The sequence below is a fragment of the Emys orbicularis genome, chromosome 1, assembly GCF_028017835.1.
Source record: "Emys orbicularis isolate rEmyOrb1 chromosome 1, rEmyOrb1.hap1, whole genome shotgun sequence".
Classification (NCBI taxonomy): Eukaryota; Metazoa; Chordata; order Testudines; family Emydidae; genus Emys; species Emys orbicularis.
The window spans coordinates 324,056,806-324,080,562 of record NC_088683.1 but is presented as its reverse complement, the minus strand read 5'-3'; the positions used below and the strand labels follow the sequence as shown (position 1 = coordinate 324,080,562).

General features: G+C 40.1%; 1 protein-coding gene across 1 annotated transcript in view; it reads left to right on the top strand.

Annotated features, from left to right (window-relative positions):
* Nucleotides 1-20,207, top strand: part of POLR1D (RNA polymerase I and III subunit D) — a 28,834-nt gene extending 8,627 nt beyond the window's left edge. Inside the window, exons 2-4 of the mRNA XM_065404283.1 lie at nt 11,055-11,129; nt 18,946-19,233; nt 19,663-20,207. Of these exons, the coding sequence (XP_065260355.1) occupies nt 11,055-11,129; nt 18,946-19,216 (346 nt within the window). The 3' untranslated portion in view covers nt 19,217-19,233; nt 19,663-20,207. The remainder of the gene's footprint in view (nt 1-11,054; nt 11,130-18,945; nt 19,234-19,662) is intronic.
* Nucleotides 20,208-23,757: the final 3,550 nt, after the last annotated feature.

Genomic DNA, 23,757 nt, shown 5'->3' with positions numbered 1-23,757 from the left:
ATCTGTTACTTTCTCAAAGAAGGAGATCAGGTTGGTTTGGCACAATCTGCCTTTCGTAAAACCATGTTGTAATTTGTCCCAATTGCCATTGACCTCAAGGTCCTTAACTACTTTCTCCTTCAAAATTTTTTCCAAGACCTTGCATATTACAGATGTTAAACTAACAGGCCTGTAGTTACCCGGGTCACTTTTTTTCCCCTTCTTGAAAATAGGAACCACATTAGCTATTCTCCAGTCCAACGGTACCACCCCCGAGTTTACAGATTCATTAAAAATAATTGCTAACGGGCTTGCAATTTCTCGCGCCAGTTCCTTTAATATTCTTGGATGAAGATCATCCGGTCCGCCCGATTTAGTCCCGTTAAGCTGTTCGAGTTTGGCTTCTACCTCGGATACGGTAATGTCAACCCCCCCTCCTTTATTCCCCTCTGTCATGCTGCCTCTATTCCTAAACCCTTCATTAGCCTTATTAAAGACCAATGCAAAATATTCGTTTAGACATTGTGCCATGCCTAGATTATCCTTAATCTCCACTCCTTCTACAGTCTTCAGTGGTCCCACTTCTTTCTTTGTTTTCTTCCTATTTATATGGCTATAAAACCTCTTACTATTGGTTTTAATTCCCCTCGCAAGGCTTTTGGCCTTACTCACTCCATCTCTACATGCTCTGACCTCGATAAGGTAGGTTTCTTTGCTGATCCCTCCCCTCTTCCACTCTTTGTATGCTTTCTGTTTTTTCTTAATCACCCCTCTGAGATGCTCGTTCATCCAGCTCGGTCTAAATCTCCTGCCTACGAACCGTTTTCCCTTTCTCGGGATACAGGCCTCCGACAGCTCCTGCAACTTCAACTTGAAATAATCCCAGGCGCCTTCCGCCTTTAGATCCATAAATATGTTAGTCCAATCCACTTCCCTAATTAGTTGCCTTAATTTATTAAAGTTAGCCCTTTTGAAATCGTAAACCCTAGTTTCTGATTTAATTCTGTTAATCCTTCCATTTAGTTTAAACTGAATTAGCTCATGATCACTCGAGCCAAGGTTGTCCCCTACAACCATTTCCTCAACGAGGTCCTCACTACTCACCAAAACCAAATCTAAAATGGCATCCCCCCTCGTCGGTTCAGCAACTACTTGATGAAGGAATTCATCAGCTATCACGTCTAGGAAAATCTGAGCCCTATTATTGTTACTAGCGTTTGTTCCCCAATCTATATCCGGGAAGTTAAAGTCTCCCATGATTACACAGTTCCTATTAGTATTTACTTCCCTAAAAACATTAAAGAGTTCTCTGTCCATATCCAGGGTAGATCCCGGCGGTCTATAGCACACCCCAAGCACTATCCCAGGGGAGGCTCTAGTAGTTTTTTTACCCAATGTGAGTATTGCCCAGACAGACTCTGTCTTATCCATTCCATCACTTATTATTTCTTTGCAGTTTACCTCATTATTGACATACAATGCTACTCCCCCACCTTTGCCCTTGTTCCGGTCATTCCTAAACAGCACACACCCTTCCATACCTGTACTCCAGTCATGACTACCGTTCCACCACGTTTCGGTTATTCCTACGATATCCGGTTTCATTTCTCAGACCAGGAGCTCCAATTCCTCCATTTTGTTACCTAGGCTTCCCTAATACTAAATAGATTGGATATGAATTAGCAGATTCTCACCCTAAGAGATGATGCAAGCAGGCTTCAGATTCTTAAGGGGCAAGCTGCACTTGCTTTATAGCTTGGAATGCCCAGGTGTTTCATTCACAGGCTAGACATCCCTTTAGCCTGGGTCCAGCATTTTCCCCAGTTCAGTCTTTGTTCCTGAGGTGTTTCCAGGAGTCTTCTTGTGCGGGGAGTGAAGAACCACAGATGATGTCACTCCCTGCCTTATAGCTTCTGCATATGGCGGGAACCATTTGTTCTAAAGCTTGGTTTCCAGACCAGTCTGTGGGAAAAATACTGACATCCCAAGATGGAGGCCAGCATCCTGTGGCCTGGTCCCATGTCCTTGTAGAGTCATAGCAGCCATTATTTACAGGTTGTTTGGAGCGTTCTCAGGAAGGCTCCCCAGGTGGGAGATAAGCTTCTCCTAAGGCCTACTGTTCTTTCTAATGGCCCATTGCCCTGAATAGGCCCTTCCCCACCCACTATCTAGACTGAAAGTCTAGTGGGCGTTACCCAGGTGTAACTACATTTGAAATACAGATATGTAGTCAACCTTTATAACTTCAGATACAAAAATGATACATGCATGCAAATAGGATAATCAGATTCAGCAAATCTTAACCTTTTAATTGACATCTTTCATGACATATTTGCATAAAATGCATCATAATTATGCCATAATCATATCATAAGAATATCACTGAAGAATATGGGGTGCAGTGTCACAGTCATACTCACATCCTGAAAGCTATTCTAGGGTCTGCTGGACCTCTTAAAAGATGATCATCAGTAGAGGGACAGTTCCTGCTGGGGTCTTCCCACTCTTACCCAACCAGGGTACTCTCTTTTATATTGTAGTTCTGACCACACCTAACACCTTATGCACACACATGCAGGTGTCAACCTTTTTTCCCTTATCTGAACTTCCATACCCCATGAATATTGATTGGGTGCCCCATTTTTCATAGGTTGTTTGTAGTTCCTCTTATTCTCCTTAGCATCTACGCATGACATGTACCCTGTGATCAAGATAGACATTCAAAGGTCTTACAATACATTGCTGCCTATTGCAATAAATTTTTCCATAACCTCACCTATTGGCGCTTCTTATGCAGTAACCTTGTGACCTTGCTGGCATAGGGTTATTCCTAGGTCACCCACTCATGTCAAGCTTTCTTAAGCCTATGGCAATGGTTCCCAAACTTTAACAACCTGTGAACCCCTTTCACTAAAATGTCAAGTCTCGTGAACCCCCTCCTAAAAATGAATATTTCCAGGGATTTTCTCGTTTACCTGAGTATAAATTATAAAAGCAGTGATCTTGGAAATATAAAATTTGTTTTTATGACATGCTTATTACACACTAATTATTATTAAGTGTCCCTAGCCTCTGTTGCCAGAAGCTGGGAATGAGCGAAAGGGGATGGATCACTTGATGATTACCTGTTCTGTTCATTCCCTCTTGGGCACCTGGCACTGGCCACTGTCAGAAGTCAGGATACCGGGCTAGATGGACCCTTGGTCTGACCCAGTAGGGCCATTCTTATGTTCTTATTTATCATTACAGTATTTTTATTACATTATGAAAATGGCAACACTCTTCCAAGATATCACTTTCATAGCTTGTATCACTTTGAATAAGCTGGTTATAAGACAAGGCTCCTATGTTTCATCAAAGAGTATCAGATGTGAAACAGCATGAAGGTATTTAAGAAGCCAACTCAGAGTTCCTCCTACACAAGCATTCAGGTCTTGAGCAGTCCAGACAAACAACGCATGTTACAACAAAGCTTAAACTTGTTCGTCATAATAATTTTAAAAACAATACTAGTTGCCTATTTAATTTTAAAAACAGCAAAAAATATCCACCTCTCTTTCCATTTCTTATAAGGAGTCTTGAAGTTTAAATCTCCTCAGTGTGATAGATACGCTTGCTTTGATCCTCTTAACTCTTGGAAGTCCAGGGGCTCCGGGCTGCTGGCCCCATGCTGCCCGGGGTCCCTAGGGACAGCTCTATCCGCCATTAGGGAATTTTTTTCCGAGAACCCCCTGTAACATTTTGTGAACCCCCAGGGGTTCTTGAACCCCAGTTTGGGAACCTATGGCCTAGTCTGGCTATGCTAAAATCTTACAGGTCTCATCCTGTTGGCCTTGTGTTTCAGCCATGCTTTACTAATACCCACTCATCACTCTTAAATACTTAATCTTTAATTCTATAATCCTACAGTTTAAATCTGTTTAGCATACATTGATTATATATGAAATCGATCCATAAATGATAAATGGATGATAAAATGAACTAATTGGCTATAACAGTCTTTCAGATGAGTCTCTAATGATCCTGGTCAAGTCATTGTTCCCAGGGAATTTTTTTAAGAGATGTTAGTCTCTATGTTCTTTGATAAAATGAGCCATCTCTAGTTTTGCAAGATGTTGTACTGATTTTGGTACCTGATTGTGCCCACCCTGTAAATGGTTGCATTATAGTTGCGAAGCAATTCCTGTTTGAGTATTACCTGTATATGCAGTGTTGTTATAGCTGGGTTGGTCACAGCATATTAGAGAGACAAGGTGAGTGACTTTACCTTGAATGGTCCCTTGAAATATGTGTGAACTCTTTATGCTAAAGAATCTGTTCCACCTTGTATTTAGCTGTGACACTCTGAGTCCATTTCCCAGACCTGAAGAAGAGCTCTGTGTAGCTCGAAAGCTTGTCGTTCTCACGAATCAAAGTTGGTCCAGTAAAAGATATTACCTCACCCACCATGTCTCCATTGCCTGTATAGTTCATAATGTACTTTAGGATCCTGGCAGATGAAAGGTGCTATTATAGTTGAAGCTAGCAGAGATGGTTAGAATTAAAATTACCTAACGCTTTCTATCATAAGAACCTGTTTTCTGTTGCTTATATCTTAGTTGAACTTAACCATTCGGTCTAAAACTTTTCATATTAGATGATTTTCAGCAAAATTGAGCCATCCCTTTCCAAGAATGAGGTTAGGGAAATGTATGTTGTTTGGCTTGACTTTACAGACTTAACTTCCTTTTTATCTTTGTATACAATATAAATTTAGGTTAGAGAATTTTTACACAATGTATTCTTTGATCATCACTTAAAATATGCAGCAAAATTATTATCATTCAGGAATATAAGCAGACCCCTAGGGACCATCCTTTCCTGCAAGGAAAAGAACCCCTTGTTCTCACCAAACTTATCTCACCAACAGACCAATCTATTATAATTATTTTGGTCTTCTTCCAGTCGTTCAAAACTATGCAGGTTTTGGATGCCATTTGCTGCTCATGTTATAAATGTTATAAATGATGCCAGTGTTACCAGTTGTGGCATTCCTGTGTGGTATTCCTTTGGGATCAGACCATGCCTCAGTTTTATTAATTATAGCTCCCTACGTGCTTTGGGCTCTTCTCCTCGTGTGGAGGTTTTGACAGTTGTGTGCTAGTCATTCCCTTCCTTTAGCTGGTATTGCAGTTGCAAGAATGTTTGTATTGTACCCAAGCTTTATAACTGGAGACAGCTAGGAGTGCTGAGTCCCGAGAGTCCTTTTAAAAGCAAATATAGAACCTTATTTGCACAATTGTGAAGCCTTTGGCTGATTTACTGGTATGTATAAATTCAGCATATGGAAATACGTTACATGGAAGATACTCTTAAGTGTTTTATACCACTCTCTTCAATTGACTTTTCATAGTCCTTGTGAGTCAGGAGGGCTTTCTGAAGGCACAGCAACAAAAATTAGTGTACTAAAAGAGGATTATTATGGATATAAAGACTCTAATTAGCCAGGAAGAGACAGACCAATGACAGACTGCTGGGATGGGTGTCAAGTCAGTCTGAGTTGCAATATCATTTATAGATACATACAAATCAAAATGCCTGTATTTTGTGTATGTTAGTTTTCATATAATCCAGTTCTATTAGCTTCACTTAATTGATTTGTAGTGTTTCTAAGAAAATTGTAACTAGTTTATATTATTGTAAAAGTATATTGTTTCAGACACACTTAATTCTTTCAAGTATGATTAAATCATAAAATAACATGAGGTTCACTGACTTTTAATGTACCTTTGACACAGATCTTTCAAAGAACAGAATTACAAAGAATTTTTGCGGAATGCTGTGATGAAAGTCAACACTTAGACTTTTTGTTTTTCTATTACAATCCTGTCTTTTGAAGGTTTGGTATCCTAGATATCTCCAAATGCATTATGTTCTCTCATGATACATAGTTTATCAAACTAGATGCAGATTTTTTTTAATTCTCTCAAACTTGCCTTCTTCCACAATTTTAAATAGTTTATCATCACTCTCTCAAGGTAGAGTGTGGAAATGGCACTCTCAAAAGAGGAAATTTGGAAGTTCTCTTCTGAGGCATTTGAAAAGGCTATTTAGTTTTCTATTTAGATTTTAGGAGTTGAAAAGCAAAAAAAAAAAAAAGGGGGTGGGCACACCACTCATTTCAATATTCAGTATGTAAAACCTGAATTTTACTTAAATAAATGTTATTGAGACTGTTAGTGAGATGGATCACAAGATAGCCCTCTGTTAATGTTACAGAAATAGTATGGAAAAGGGTGACATTAGCACAACACGAAAGATAATGGGAAACACTGTGGGATTGATTTACAAAAGTGCATGCACAATTGCATGTCCTGACTTGCACATAGAGTTGTTGTAACTGTTTGCAAATTGAGTATTTGCTTATGCATATGAGCATTAGAAACAAATGGCAATTTCCATATGCAAATACCCAATTTTCATGAACAATCATGGTAATTGCATGTGTAAACTAGACACACAACTGTGCACTTACTTAAAAAACTAGCCCCAAACTATTGAGGAACAAAGTATTGGTAAAGTCAAACTGATGATTGTACCCCGGAAGCTGGGGTGTTGTATAGAACTTTATAACAGTGCTCTACTTATGAAGTCAACAGGTGGGAGGTCTGACACAAGAATCTCCCTCTTCTGGGGCACCAATCAGTTATCCTATACTTAAATCCTCAAACCACACTGCTTCTGCAAAGCCTTTCAATAATAAATCTCCAACGAAAATAGTGATGTGTGTATATATATTTAAATACCTGCAGTTTTTAAAAAATAGACATTTTGCTCCACCAGCATATTTGTGTCTCTGACATAGATCATAATCCTTTTTTGGCGGGATTTTTTTTTCTCAGTGTATCATGTAGCCAAAGAGCACGAAATACTTAATAAATAAATAAATACTAGTGACTGATTCTGAAGACCTGGCTAGGGAATTTCATGTCAGAGTTGCTTGGTGGAAATGATTATAATGTGGTAAAATGTTTCTGTGATAGCTGGATGGAAGTGAGCAGAAACATCTTTAATCTTGGGAAACCACATTTTTGGTGCATTCTAAGCCACAATGTAGCCACACTCTGGCATATATTCTAACTTGGAAAAAGGCTATGACAGGGACCAGCAGTAGTGCCACATGAATGATAAGGAGCTGCAGCAGGCATACCAGAAGGCTGGGGGGCCAACAAATGATCCGGTGCCAAGCTGCAGACCTGCTATTTTTACAAAGAGCTGCATGCTGTGCTCAGTGGAGACCCCAGCACCACCCCCAGCAGCCCCGTGGATACCTCCTTGGAGCCCAAATCACAAGCCCCTTCTGTGTACAGTGAGAAAGGGAGGAGGAGATGGTGGATGAGGAAGAGGTGTATGGGGGACAGGCGACCTGTGGATCCAGCTGTGCAGTGAGCCAGGATCTGTTTTTGACTCCTCCACAGTCCTGCCAGTAAAGCATGGTGGGGGCAAGGGATCTCATGTAAGTGTGTAGATAAATTTTCAAGAACAGGGTTGGCACCCCCAAAGTAGCAGAACACATCTTTTGACTTTTGTCATTACTTTACTTGTGCTAGAAGAGGTAGTAGTACAACCAAGAGAGGTAGAGTTGGTATCTGCTTTTTGTTCCTCTCCATAGCTAGGTGGGGGGTGGGAGGGATGTGGTGCAGTTTATTTACGTATGCAGGGATGTCCCTTGAATCTTCCTGAGAGATCTTGATGAAACTTTCATGGAGGTACTCTGCAATCCTCTCCTGAACATTTCTAGGGAGGCCTGCCTTTCTTTCTCTGTAGTTGGACACTTTCCCACCCTCCTTTAATTCTTTATTAATTCAGTCCTGTACCAGCCGCTCCATTATCTTGCCTAGAATCAATGTCAGGCTGATATGGCCATAATTACCCCAGTCATCCCACTTACCCTTTTTAAAAATTGGCACAACACTAGTTTTCTTCCAGTCTTCTGGAACTTCCCCAGTGCTCCAATACTTAATGAAAATCAACATTAATGGTCCAGCAAGCTCCTCTGCCAGTTCTTGTAAAACTATTGGATGCAAATTATGTGGATCTGCTAATTTAAATGTCTAACTTTAGAAGCTTCTATTTAACATCATCTGGAGAGACTAGTGGAATTGGAAGTATGTTAGCACCATATGATGAGACTATTTCATCTGTTTTTTTCCCCCCAAATACAGAACAGAAATATTTATTGAATGCACTTCTGTCTTTTCTGCATTATTATTGATAATTCTATCATTTCCATCTAGTACTGGACCAATACCATTTTCAGGATTCTTTTTGTTTCTAATATATTTTTAAAACTTACTGTCCTTAGCACTGCTGGCCATAGATTTCTCCTTGTGTCCATTTGCTTCTCTTATCTATTTTCTACAGTTCCTAACTTCTGATGTATATTCATTACTATCAACTTCCCCTTTCATCCATTTGTTATATATATTTTATTTTTTAGAGTTGCCTTCACATCCCCTCTAAACCAGGTTGTTTTTTTAACCAGTACGGCCTTCTTTCTCGATTGTGGCATTGTGACTTTTGGGGCATCTAGTAAGGTGTTCTTAAACAACTCCCCATTAGCAGTCACATTTTTTATTATGGTCTTCCTTCCAGATGATTTGATTTATAATTGTTTCAGCTTTGTGGAACTAGCCCTATTCAAATACCAAATATATGTATTCCTGCTCTGGACTTTATTTTATTTGCACATTATAAATGTGATCAAGTCATGATCACTTGTACCTAAGCTCCCATTAATTTTTAGTTTAGTGATCAGTCCCTCTTTATCTGTCAAGTTGAGGTCTAATATAGAATTCCCCTGTGTTGGATGCAACATCCGAGTTAGAAAATTATCATATGTAGTATTTAGAAATTCCCAGGATGTTCTAGTACCAGCAGCATAAGATCGCCACGTGTCATTCAAATTGAAGTCCCCCATGATCTCACAGGTTTTTTTCCCTACACATTATAGATAGGTGAATAAGGAGGCAGTCAGCCTGTTCCCTAGTGTGATTTCGTAGTCTGTAGCAGACACTAATACCCCATCTTTTGCTTTATTGGTTAGGACCCTGATCCATAATCATTCAAGATAATTTTTTTCCGAGTTATTAGTGACTTAGAAAGAGGTAATGCATATTTGACACAGAGTGCTGCTCCCCCTCATCTTTTGCCCACTCGATCCTTCCTAAATAGGTTATAACCATTGCTTTTTTTTCACATTCCAATAATGTAAGTCATCCCACCACATTTCAGTAATACCACCTAGATTGAATTTATTCTCATAAATGAGCAATTCCAATTCCTTGTTTGTTACCCAGGCTCCTAACATTGTTGTAGAGGCAATTAAAGAATTTCTTCTTTTTACGTTCTTTGGTTCCTTGATTAATTTTGTTCTGAATATCTCGATTTTGTGCTGATTGCTCATATCTTCCCTCTTTTTACTCTCCCCTTTTGATATTAGTTTAACACCTTCCTGACTACTCTACCCATCCTGTTCCTGAAGAAATTGGTTCCCCTTCTACTGACGTTGAGGCCATCAAACTATACAGTCCCTTCTCCTCACAGAAGGTGGACCAATGTTCCACAAAACCCAAAGACACCATGTAACTAGTGGTTCGTTTCTGTCTTCCTTTTTTCGTGGGACAGGAAGGATCTCAGAGAAGATCTCTTGGACAGTCTTCCTCCTCAGCATACTTCGGAATTCCCTCTAGTCTTCTATTACCAGTGAGATTAATTAATGCCAATATGAATCATCACTTATGGATCCTTGCCTACCTATTATTCTTGACATCTTGTGTCTTGGCTCCAGGAAGGCAGCACACTGTCCTGTTGTCTTCCTGACCCTTTCGGGATGTTCTTTTGAGTCTTCTGAGTATTGACTCTCCATTAAGGATATTTTGTCTTCCTTGGATCGTTAGAAAGCTCTTTGCGGGCAAGCTTGATTTTCTTACAGGTTGGGCCAAGCTGGCATCTACTTGTCTCCCCTGTACATCTCTCTGTTCTATTGGGCCTGCTGGATCATGAGAGGTATCTTGCATAGTTTCCATGTTGAGGACCTGGTATTGATTTGAAACTTCTAGCTGTGTGGAATTCCTCCTGGTTCCTTCTCTCTGGTGGCCATAGCCTGCCTATTCTTCTCTGTCTACAGCCATGTAGAATGCCACCATGACCTCTTGCCTGTGGTGGTTACGAACTGCCAGGCCTTCATTCTGACTCTCTCTCTCCAGTTCCTTTGTGGCCAGCTCTATTCTTCCCAGAACCTGGGGTAATGGTGTTTCCCAACTCTTGCAGTATATGATCTCCTCAGCATCTCTGATTCTCAGTAACATCTCAACTTGCACCTCCAATCCAAGAATCGTTTCCTCCAGCACAGCCAACAACTTGCACTTCATGTGCAGGACAGGAAAGCAAACCAAGGGTTTTTTTCATCGATGTAGGTAATCCACCTTTTTGAAAGGTGGTAACTAGGTTGAAGGAAGAATTCTTCTGTCGACCTAGCTGTGCCTACAGTAGGGGGTTTGGTTTGTGAAATTTCACAGCCCTGAGTGATGTAGCAAGATTGACCTAAGTTTTAGGTATAGACCAGTCCTTAGAATAGATGAGACCACTGAGAGAAGTTGCTAAACGGGGTACTTCATAAGTTGGTGATAAGCACTATTGTTTTCCAGTGTTATGTCCTAGAGCAGACTGTATTTGTAGAGTAGTAAAACTTGTTGTTTACTCTAAATTTTGAAATAAATAATGTAAGTGATGTGTCTTCAGTTTCTTTAATGACTGGTGGCTTTTAATGTGAGTAGATGTAAAGTGATGCATTTTGTTGCTACTGTTGCTTTTCTGTTTTTTGTCTTGTTGGGTAAAGATTTGGACTATGACAATGAAAGGAAAATGATGACTAGTTGCGACCTCTTCCATTTGAATCGCTACCTTACACAGATTGGTGGCATTGTCACTTCAACATATGAGCCAACTTTTCTGTACTTCCAAGAGTTCAGTTTTTTTCTTAAATGGTCTATAAATCTGTTTTTAATATTTTTTTTTTCCCTTTTCATATCTAGAAAGGCAGTAGAAGAGCTTCTTAAAGAGGCAAAGCGTGGGAAAACCAGAGCTGAAACAATGGGAGCTATGGGTTGGTAAGTTCCGATACAAATTGAATGAAAAAATTTACCGTACCTTTAAATATAGATGGAATGAAAAATAAATGACACTAAGCAGTATCAAAAAATTAAACCATATAAACTTTACACTTAACATATGGCAGAGCTTTCATCTCCAACTTTTAGTTTTTAATAGCATAACATTAAAACATTTATTTTATTGACTTTACAAATAGATTTCTCCAAACATGATAACAGGAGATGCAAAAACTTTAACTCCGCTGACTAGGGTAGAAATTGAAGAAATTTCTGCCTGAGTGAAGATTGCCGTACCAAGTATTTACAGCATATACCAGTTGGAGTACAAGTGGCACTTTTTGTAGTGGCAAGTTCTTATCACAATGGTCACCGTATCAAATTTCAATCAAGATATTTATGAGCCTGGTACATATTTGATAGTTAGTTTCAACATAGATGTAGTTGCATGTTGGCCATTAAATGTTCATATTTGTACTCGGGTTGGATTTTTTTTTTTTTTTTTTTAAGATTAAAAATACTAATGTCATAACAAACTTTACGACAAATATTTTTAATATAAATTGTCCTTTTTCAGTAAATTTCTGTTTAAACTACAACAGTCTATAAACTCAAAGTAAAATACACTTTTGGAAGGTGATTTTTTTTGCTCAAGATTTTTAATGTAATCTTAAATAAAATCCAGGGGATTTTAATTGTCCTCCAATTAATTTTAATGGAAAGAAAGCTAAAATTGTTGATACTTTTAGTATGCATTATGACAACTATTAATAGCATTATTTTGGAATAAAAAGCAGTATTTTAATTTTCATAGTTATTCCTTCAAAGTGTACCTGCACATAGTATTGTAATACAATAAATTCAGTGATTTGATCAGAGGCATGGTTCATCTGTCTCAAATTGGTTTTGATGTCTTTGATATCAGGAACTCTTAAACAAATTTAAGACTGTTCACACATGCAGATTGCACCAGTTTAGTGAGACCAGTTTCTAACCGGTTTAAATCCGTTTTTAGACAAGACAGCCCTGACTCTCGCAAATGGAAGCTATACACCTTAAGTAATGGTATGACCACACCGCCAGTAGGCTTCTCATGTGATTTGTTTTTAAAGTAGCTGCAAATGGGTTAAAGTACAGTGGTAACTTGCTTAAAAGGATCAGTCTTTTCACATAGGTTTGTCTAGACCAGGGGTAGGCAACCTATGGCACGCGTGCCAAAGGTGGCATGTGAGCTGATTTTCAGTGGCACTCACACTGCCCGGGTCCTGGCCACCGGTCCAGGGGACTCTGTATTTTAATTTAATTTTAAATGAAGCTTCTTAAACATTTTAAAAACCTTATTTACTTTACATACAACAATAGTTTAGTTATATATTATAGACTTCTAGAAAGAGACCTTCTAAAAATGTTAAAATGTATTACTGGCACGCGAAACCTTAAATTAGAATGAATAAATGAAGACTCGGCACACCACTTCTGAAAGGTTGCCAACCCCTGGTCTAGACTTAAAAGTTACATCTGCATAGCAATGTCAGTTGGGTGTGAAAAACCTCAACCCTGAGAGATGTAGCTATGCCGACCTAACCCCTGGTGTAGACACTGCTAGGCCAACAGAAGAATTCTTGACTCGTCTGTTGACCTAGCTACTGCCTCTTGAGGCAGTGAATTTCGTTCACTGGTGGGAGAACCCCTCCTATCAGCATAGGTAGTGTCTACACTGAAGCGATACAACGATGCAGCTGCAGCTTTGCTGCTATAGCATTTTAAGTGTAGACATACCCCTTGTCTTAGACCTGGTGTACTCACAGGGATTTATATCAATTTAACTATTTTGGTTAGAAGTGTGATTTTTAGACTAAAATAGTAATGCGGTGCAACCCTCTAGTGGGGATGCAGTTATATTGGTATAAAGGTGATTCTAACTGTATCCCCAGTATGGGGTTGTACCAATTTAACTACATCTGTTTCTAAACCATTGTAGGCCTGGTTTAAACTTAAAACTTACATCAACATAGCTACGGCGCTCAGGGGTATGAAAAATCCACACCCTTGAGCACTGTAGATGCACTGTAGACTCGGCTAGATCAATGGAAGAATGCTTCTCTTCACCTAGCTACCTTCGCTCAGGGAGGTGGAGTTCCTACAGTGACAGAAAAACCTTCCGTCACTATAGTCTGTCCCTACACTAGAGCTACAGTGTCGTAGCTCTGTTGCTAGAACGCCTGTAGTGTAGACAGATCATAGTCAAAGAGGTATGAAAACTCTGTGTAGACAAACCCTTAGTTTTGAGCAAATCTGTACCGCTGGATGTGTTACAAGAGAACAGTTGGGGAAGGGGCAGAAAGAAGAAAAAGATCATTTCATGTCTGTACTTCTAACTATACTCTTAGCGCAACCTTAAATAATTCCTGTTCTGTGTCTATACGCTATTTTCTATTTAATACTAAATAGAAATCCTTAGTCAGAAACATTGTAGGATACCAAACTTGGGGCTAAAACAGGAATGCTTTGAGATCATTCCTGTTGTTGTTGTTTGTTTTGATTGCTGCTTGTCCCTATCCTATTTCTCCTCTCTAAGTTCAAGCCTACAGTTGCAGTGAATGAGTGTTCCTATGCTCCACATAGAAATGCAATACACAGGGTGCCTGTTGCTAAGTCAAAGGCCTGGTCTACACTACGACTTTAATTCGGATTTAGCTGCTTTAATTCGAATTAACGCTTGACCCGTCCACACAACGAAGCCATTTAATTCGAATTAAAGAGCCCTTTAATTCGATTTCTGTACTCCTCCTCGACGAGAGGAGTAGCGTCAAAATCGGTATTGTTAATCCGAATTAAGGTTAGTGTGGCCGCAATTCGATGTTATTGGCAATTAGATATTATTGGCTACCCACAATGCAACGCTCTGGAAATCGATGCTACTACGGTAGCTTGGACGCACACCACCGAATTAATGGTGCCTAGTGTGGCCGAATACATTCGAATTTATAAAATCGGTTTCCTAAATTCGAATTATATAAATTCGGATTAATCCTGTAGTGTAGACATACCCAAAGTGATTAGACTGTCCTGGCCCAGTGTCTTAATCAGTTTTACAAACAGGAAGTACCACCATGCTCTGGAATGCAGTGCTACTATTCATCTGCAGTTGTTTGGCAGATATTAGTTTGAAAAGGAAGGTGGCTCGTTGCTTATTAGGATGTGTAACAGTTGGACTACAAATATTAAAATGCCATTACGCTTTTGACTTAAACCCACAAGACCAGAGGCATGATTTTTGTTCCTATTATGAAGCTATCATCTTGTGTTTAAGGTAACTTATTTTTAGATATATAAAATATGCATTTATTTTAGACTCTGGGAACATACAGAATATGTTTTTAAAAACACAATACTTTTAAAAACATACAATCACATTGATATTGTGGAGTAAAAGTGGTGTAATGGACTGTAAATCAGGCACACTTTATTATATGTTCACATACGTTACCCCACGTACCATAGAACCCGTGCTTTATGCATACTTCACTTTGAAACTTTAATGTTTTTTAATATTTTTAAGCTCCTATGGTTTTTTTAAATGAAAAACAATAAGCACAAATTCCATTCTGTGGAACTGTTTGCTAGTCAGCAGTAAAATGCTCTGTCTTGTAGAAAATGCATATTTGCCATCCTGCATCATTTGAAGTCAAAGACACGATTTCCATCGACTTCTGTGGATCAGACCTTCAATAAGGCAAGGGCTAAAAGTGTACATTTTACTAAGGGCTTGTCTACATTGGCAGTTAACAGCGCTGCAACTTTCTCGCTCAGGGGTGTGTAAAAACACCCCATAGCACAGCAAGTTGCGGTGCTGTAAAGCGCCAGTGTAAACACTGCCCCAGCGCTGGGAGCTACGCCCCTTGTTGAGGTGGGTTTTTTTTTAGAGCGCTGGGAGAGCTCTCTCCCAGCACTGTGCTGCAACCACACAAGACGCATTAAAGTGCTGTCGCGGCAGTGCTTTAGCGCTGCCAGTGTAGACTAGCCCTTAGTGAGGCGAGGGCTCTTGCCTCACAAGGCTTGTCTACCCTAAAGAAACATTCTAAAATTTTCCCACCATTGCTCACACTTGGTGAAGTCCACCAGTGAGTAATACAGGTCACTCCCAAACTTTATTTTTCACAATACAACTGTGTACATGCTACACATCTTTATAAAAATACTTTTGAAGTGATCCTGGAATTATTTATTATTTCCTTTCATCCAGAAAGCCATAATCCTTAGTTAGGAGTCCAGTTTAGTTACACACTCAGTATAGAAGGGGAGGAAAAATAACACTGACATTTACAATGCCTTCTTAAAATTAAGCTAAAATAGCTATTTGTAGACATAAAAATGTCTTGACTATAGTATCCAGTGGTCTTGAAACTTTCTGGTGCTAGAAGAATCATTTCTTTCCATTTCCTTTCTAGAGATGGAATAATACTTCCATCTCTAGTTTTGCAGCATTGTCATAAGGTATCCAGACCAGGAAAGATACTGGTCCAGGACTGAATATTACTGTCAGCCTCCAATGTAATTTTGGGGAGATGGAGAGTTGCATTTTTGAGGGAGATAAGGAGACATGAAAAATTTGAGACTGTTTGAAGCAGAGGTTTAGAATATCGCAATACATGAGGGAGATTGCAGGTGATGTGGTCAAAGTTAGAATGTAATATGGATATCGCCACCACGTGAGAGTATAATAAATGTACCAACATCTGCTGATGAAATGGAAAAAATCCCTTTATTTGTGTAACTAGGGAATAAACTACCTTAAATTTGCACATCTGACCATTTCCCATGCATACTGCCCACTAGTCCATCTTTTCTGTCCTACTTGAGCAGTCCAAACTGTTCATATTCAAACTACCACCATTTTAAAAAGTAAAAAGTATGTACATCAAATGCTTTTATTCTCCCTCTCTTCGGTATCTTAGCATGGCAGGAGCCTGGACTGGATTAAGAAAGAGCAGGGAATACTGTCTTGAAGATGATGATTTGCTCCATTTACTCCTAGATCACTAAAACCTAAAGATTGATATCTCACTGTAATGAGTTATTTTTTTCCCTCTGCTGCTAAGCTCTGAGGGCTCACTTCATGCCAGCACAGACCCCAGCCCATGACTCCTGTTTCACCATCAGTTTTCCTCCACAGAGGACTGTTCCCTTCATTCTCAATGTTGTGCAGGCAGCCACTATACCATCAAAAACAAACAGTTAAACAAGATGCTATTCATTTAAGGAGATTGTTTTATAAAGGCAGGGACTGTCTTGCCTCGTATTGTGCCATGCACATCAGTGCTAAAACAGTACATTTGCTTAAAAATAATAATAAAAAGCTAGCGCAAACAGACACATGCAAAGCATTTAAAGTTTTCATCTGGGCACAGGCTGCAAAAAGCTGCCCTAATAGTTTAAGAAGCGTAAGGCACAAAGGTTTAAAGCTGGTGGTAAGTTTTCCGACATGTTGGAAAAAATTCTGAGCTTGATCATTCAGGCCTAGCCTTGTCAGCTATTGTAACTTGTCCTTCCAGTCTGTGCGAATGCTTCCATAAAGTTTTGTCTTTCCAGAAGCTGTCTGGCTGTTTTATACCAAAGACAGGCTCTTTGTAAAGGAAAACAGACAACCACCCCACTCCCACTCTTGAAAACGTATATTATCTGCCCAAACTTGTTCTTTGTTTACTTCTCTTTCTGTCCTTTGGCTTATTCACCATTCTCTCAGGAAGGTTGGTTAACTCAATCCAAATCTCTTTGAACATGTCTGATCTTGGTCCTCATTCCCACCTGCATTGGGAAGCCATTCAGTCAGGACAGAAGTATGGTTCACACAACAAAGCAAATGCTTACTGTTCTGTGTTATTCAGTACTTCTGAATTTATCTTGTGTCCCAGCATATCTGTCAAAACATTCCCTGAGTGTTAGGAGTTTGAAATGGAAGCCCTATCATACTGGAAAACTAGTAATCCTACCTTTCCAGTCACTTAAACAATGAATCCCAGGTTTTTTTAAGGTATTTAGGCATTGCAGTGCTTGGCCTTGCAATGCCTAACTGATTTAGGAGCCTAAATCTCATTTCCAAAAGTGATTTAGGCATTTAAGAACCTAAATCCCATAGGAATTCAGGTTCCTAGGTGCCTAAATCCCTTTCAAAAATGAGATTCAGGTTACTAAATCAGTTAGGCGTTGCAACATCAAGCACCACAACTCCTAAATGCCTTTCAAAATCGGATCCTTAATGTCTAAATCTTTCTACCCTGATTTATAGAATAGCTATTTTAAATAACTTCTTAGAAGTTATTTGTACTCCATTTTCTCATTCATCTGGACTTGTGCGGCTGAAAGATCCCAGATTTACATGCAGCTAAAATGATCTATTCTGTAAATCACAGAAAATAGATGTTGTGGCATAACTCTTTCATTGGAACTCTTCTGGAATGACCTGCATAATTCCCTTGAGGCTTTACTTCAAGAGTAATTATCCATAACTCTTGCCAATCAAACATTTATATCACCACATATCATCATGTATTCTATATAAATCATTTCTTTAAATACAGAAATGAAACCACCATTGGAGTGAAGCTTGATAACTGTTTAGCAGTGCTATGCAAATTCCTGTGGGACAAGAATGAATACTGTATCCAGTTGAAATTAAGGGAGGATGCTAGATGTACAGACTGGAGCTGCACAGTAATAATCTCCCCTGTACAGTGGGGTTTAGTAGCCCTAATTTCCCAGAAATAGGCATAGGCTCTGAATGACCGCAAATGATCAGGATGTATTTCTTATATTTCATACAAAACATTCTGCCTCCAACAGCACTGTGGTCCCTAACATGATTCTGGGTCATTCATTGACAATTAGAGGACAGAGTGCCATCTACTGAATCAACTTGTAGAGAAATGTTTGAAGGTTTTCAACCTGCGCGTGAACTCTAAACAAAGAAAGAGAAAAATGTCAGTGCAACTCACAAGGGTAAAACAAATCTCAGAAACTTTTACAGCAGAAAAAAAAAATCTAAATCAGATACTGAACAATCTCAGTTTTATTCAGTGCATGTGTTAGTAGATGACACATGTAGGGAATAAAAGATTGTAAAGAGTTAATCCTAGCGAGAGGAATGAAATAAGTGCAAAATATTTAGTTAATAAAACTAGCTGATAAAAAGAAAAATTGGTAAGATTATAAACATAAAAGGGAAAAAAGGGGATTGATATCTTGGGTTTTTTGAAAAATAAACATTTCTTTTGAAAGACATTTCCCAAATCTAAGTTAAACACTTCAATAGCCTATCTATTTTATTGCTATAACTGCTTGATGTTCCTAATGCAAAAATGCCTTTTACTTTCTAAATTTCTCAATTCATTAAATAAACTACACTGAATGTGTAAAACATGATCTTGCAGCCCTTTCCCCTCAGACTTGGGATATATTATTATTAAAAAATCAGATAATTTAAGCATTGACAAATAATTTCTAATATGAACTATGCAAGTCCACATATATAGAATGTAACATAAGCTTCAGTCTCCACATCTTTTTTCTCTAATCTGTATTTCCTCCTTATTAAAGTAACACAACCATTCTGTTTCCAACCTTAAGACTATGAGAAAAGGGGAATGGGAACATCCTGAATGTCTTTTCCTGTACTCAGAGTTTACACTAGGTGGCATGCAAGGAAAGCCAAAACCACAAACTTGAATCTTTCTAAAAATTGTGGGGAATTCTCATGTGGAACTTTTATATTTGTGTTAAGATGTTGTTTTATGATTACTTTGAAATGTCTTTACAGGATGAAGTGCCCTCTTGCAGGTACAAATAAAAGATTTCTTATTAATACTATTAAGAACACGTTACCCTCCCAAAAAGAGCAAGACGAAGAACACGAACAGGAGGAGGACAGTAAACCGCCTGAGCCAAGTGAGAGCAGGAAAGAAGAAAAACCAAAGAAACATAGAACTTATCCTTACACACCCAGCTTTCAGGCCAGAAGAAGAGTCAGCTATTCTCCTCCTAGGTACCGGAACAGGAGCCGGCACACAAAGGATAAGTACGAAAAGTGACCAAGCAAACAGAGAAGGTGATGAATACGTGCTGTTATAAGCCAAGAATGTAATTAAACCTTGAACTGTGGGGATGTTTATTAGTCTTTAAAAAGAAGATCTTGTTCAATACAGATCTCTTAGCTTTTGTGAGAAATAATCTTGGAGTGGTTTTATAGGACTTTATTTGGGGCTCCTTAAGAGAAAATAAAGTACAACATTAATTTGTTGATTAGTTTAGAACTATGTACTTCTCCCTTTTTCTCCCCATCCCTAATTAAACTTAGGGACTTGCTCTCAGTGGGTGTTGCAAGTTAATATATTTCATTGTTCAGTATGACTCTTTTAGTCAGTTTACTTTTTTGGAATTTAATGTAAGCAAATGTGTATTTACATGCAAAATTAATGGTAACTTTAATGCTAAACTCAGTTTAAAAACTTCATTTGTGTTGATGTTAATTTTTCAGGATAGATCAGATCTGAAGAAAGGAAGACTTGAGCACTCCTAGCCCACATGTACACTTTCTGTAGCTTGTAAGAGGTCAATATCTATCTACTGAGAGAACTGCTGACTTCTATAGATATTTTCTTTAGTGTTAAGAACAAATTTAAAATGGGCAATGTTAGCTTTAATACCTAGGAGGAATTATCTGTAATATGGAATATGTAATATGGTTCACCTGTTCGCATGTGTTCTACAAACTGATCAGAAGGGATGACAAACATTAGCAGTAATAAACTCTAGATGCAATACTTCTGTCTGTATTTAGACTTCCTTCTTCAGAGGAAGTAGTGTGAAAAACATAGAGACAGTGCTTTGAAAACAACCTCAGCAGCTAACATTACCATGTCTCTATCCACGCCTGTGAATTTTACAATTAGATATAATACTAGAGTCACAGAGCAAGGATTAAAAAAATGTTTTCTAACCACTGATGTAACAACTTTCAATGCCTGTATGACAATTTTGTAGTGGTAAAATTCTAAAATTCATAAATGTAATTACACATCAGTATACTCTGTATGTCTTTATTCTCTGTGTTCTGGTTACTTGTTTTGTGAAGCATTTGGGATTTAAATATCCTCAGACATAACTGTTTGAATGAGCATATGGCTTAGTTTTTGTTTCAAGTGAGTTGAGAATAAATCTGAAACCTGTTAACTGAGGATGCATCATGTATCATCTGTAAACTTGGGGAAAGTGAACATTTAAAATTGCTTGATTCTAACTTTAGAATAAACCTAAACATGATAGCTTAAAAATACTCTTGCATAAGAGGACTCAGTCTTTTTGAAAGGCTTCCTTAAAGGGACATTGCCAGATTTCATGGGCCACAATATATAATTAACTTTAAACAATATTCATTTTTCATTAAATTTAAAATAACAAAAAAAATTATACTGAAAATACAAGTCATGAATATTACCACCATTTGAATTCTACTAAGTATATCTGCTAGTGCTTTAAATAAGGGTTCATTTCAGAAATGTATTCAATTAGGACTATGTCATACCAAAGAGGGAATATAGAGGTAAAAAATAAGAGTTATGCCCACATTCCCCCCCCCCCCCCTTCAGAATTGCGAAATTCAGTGTTTCCCCTCCCTGGAGAGGGAAAATGGCTCTGAGCTGCTGCCAGAGACCAGGCCATGTGGGCCCCTGCCCCTAGGGGTGAGCATGGACCCTGGCCCCTCCATTGGGAGGGGAAGTGGTCTTGAGCACACCCCTCACAGGTTTCTGAAAAACAAAATGGGGAGAAAAAAACTTCCTATTTCTTCCCACAGTGAGGCTCACTGTTCTGCTGTGGGGGCAGGGAAGATGGGAAGAGAACTCTGAGCAATGGTAGCAAAGGATCTTGGCTTTGGTAGCTAGACTCAGGGAAAGGGAGTGAGAAGGGTGGTTTGTTTGAGGGGGAAATTGGGAGGGATTGTAAGTTAGTAGTTCTGGGCTTCTGACGATGGGTTATCAGTTTTGTGTCTCATCTTTTTTGTAAGCTCAGATTGTAAGCTCTGCAAGGAAAGAACTGTTCTCTAGTCTGTTTTTACGGTGCCTAAAACAGTGGGGTCCCACTCCTGGACACGCCTCCTAGATCTGACCAAAATGTCCCCCTTTCCTAGGAGGCAGTGCTTCTGGTCTGATGAGGTACTCTTCCAGATAGGATTCCTTTTGCGTGTGTGTGCTGTGACTCTGGCAGACTAGGTGCCAGCTCATGCCAAGGCCTCTAGGCCTCACTGAACACTGCCAGATGCGTAGCTGGAAACCAGTCTGGCTCATCTCCGTATTAGCATTGTTAAAATAGATTTTAAGTTTATAAGTAGGGCCATACAAAATTTACGACCATGAAAAATGCATCATGGACTGTGAAATCTGGTCTTCCCCATGAAATCTGGCTAGTGGAGGCGGGTCGCAGTTTTCTCACCCTTACTTCTGCGCTGCCTTCAGAGCTGGGTGGCCAGAGAGCGGTGGCTGCTGGTTGGGCTCCCAGCTCTGAAGACAGCACCACCAGCAGCAGCAGTGCGGAAGAGAAGTTGGCCTGGTATGGGGGGGGGGTCATGACTTTGGGGGGGGCAGAGCTGGCCTTATGGGTGGGTGACCGCCCAGGGCGCCATGGTCAGGGAAGCACCATGGTCACCCCCACACACTCATTTGCACACAGCCCAAGGCCGCTTTAGCCCCTGAGCTCTGGGCCCGGAGCCAGGGAGGGGCAGGGCTGGGGGCTCCTACCATGTGCCAGGCTCCAGCTGCTAGTCCCGGCCGGGCTGGGGAATGATGGGACTTCCTCTTCCCTTGCATAGGCTGCTCCTGGGACTGGGTCAGACCCACCTCCAGGAACCTCCCCTGGCTGCAGGAAGCTCCACGGCTGCTGGCTGGGAGCCCAGCTCTGATGGCAGTGGTGCCATTGCCAGCAACGCAGAAGTAAGGGTAGCAATACTGCAATCCCCTACAACAGCCTTGTGCCCCCCCGCACCCGATTCCCTTTTGGGTTGGGACCCACATGATTACAACACTGAAATTTTAGATTTAAATATCTGAAACTGAAATTTAAGATTTTTAAAATCCTATGATCGTGAAATTTACTAAAATGGACGGTGAATTTGGTGGGGCCATATTTATAAGAATGTGTTTAGTGTTTAGACTTGATGAAATGCTTGTAGGATGCTCCATGAATTGATCTCATAACATCTATATCCCATGGTATAAAATTATGGTGAGTGTTTGCATTGTAAACGTCTGTAACTGTGTAACTCCCCAAATAGGAAAGAAGAATTTATTAATGTAAAGTACTGGTCTTGTACACAAGAAGGCCCATTGAAACCAAATGAGGCACTATGAAACATCAAAGGACAAAGACTTTGTTGATTGCCTCCCCACACCCATGAAGAGGAGACAGGCACAAACACTTGTCCCATAAGTTTGAACTCTGGGGGAATGGAATAAAAATCCCCGACCAGAAAGAAGTGTATCACTATGCTGCTTGGAATTTGGAGAGGGCAAATTTTCTAAGCACAAGCAAGGGATCCCCAAGCTGCTTGGCTTGGATTAGCTTTAGAGGACATAAAAAGCTTGCACATCATAGCAGTTTTTGTTAACTTTTGAAACCAAACACTGTAACTCATTTGTGTGTGTGTGTTTACCTGCTTCAACCTTGTAAATAGCTCTTATTTTTTTCTTAGTTAATAAATCTTTAGTTTATTATAGGATTGGCTATACGTTACCCTAGGTCAATTGCACCTTAAAACTCACACCAAAGGTAAGTGACTGGTCCTTTGGGACTGGGAGTAACCTGAATAGTGTTGTGATTTTTGGTGTAAGGGACCATCTGTCACAAAGGCAAGTTTGCCTGGGTGGCAAGAGACCAAAGTACCAAAGGACGGTCTGTGACTCCATGCTTAGGCTGCTATAGTGCTTGAGGAGTTCGTTTGTTACTTGGTTGGTGAAATCTCAGTGTAGAACTCACAATCAGTTTAGGGTTTGTGCCCTAATGTATACAGTTTGTGCTAGGAGTTCCCAGACAGTGAGCCATGACACAGTCCTGTGTGGTCTGCCATGGGCGGAGTTGGTGAGGGTGAATGGGGGGGTGTTGCCCTCCCCCAAACTGTATACATTGGCGGAGTGGCAGCCAGCGATGGCTCAGCGCCCCTGGTGGGCAGAAGGCAAAGCAGAGCTGCCAGGCGGTGGGCAGAGGAGGAGAAGGGGCCAGTCCCGAGAGGTGGTGGCTCCCAGGGCGGCTGGAGGGTTTGCTGCCATAAGCAGAACTGCCAGGCACCTCTCATTCAGGCCACCTGCTCTGTTGCGTGGCCCCAGAGCCTGGCTGGGAGGGGTGACAGGGCGTGGCCCTGGAGCCCCATCCTGGGGAGGGAGAGAGGCCTGCAGAGAGACACTGACTGATGGGTTTGCACTGTCCCGAGCCTGCACCTGTCACTGTGCCAGGGATCACAACACTGTCCCCCACCTTGAGAATGAGGCTGCAGGTACCCCTTCCAGCACCCCCAAATACCCCTCTCAGTACACACACACCCCTCCAATACTCCCCAGCTGTATCCCCCTTCCCCTCCGGCAGT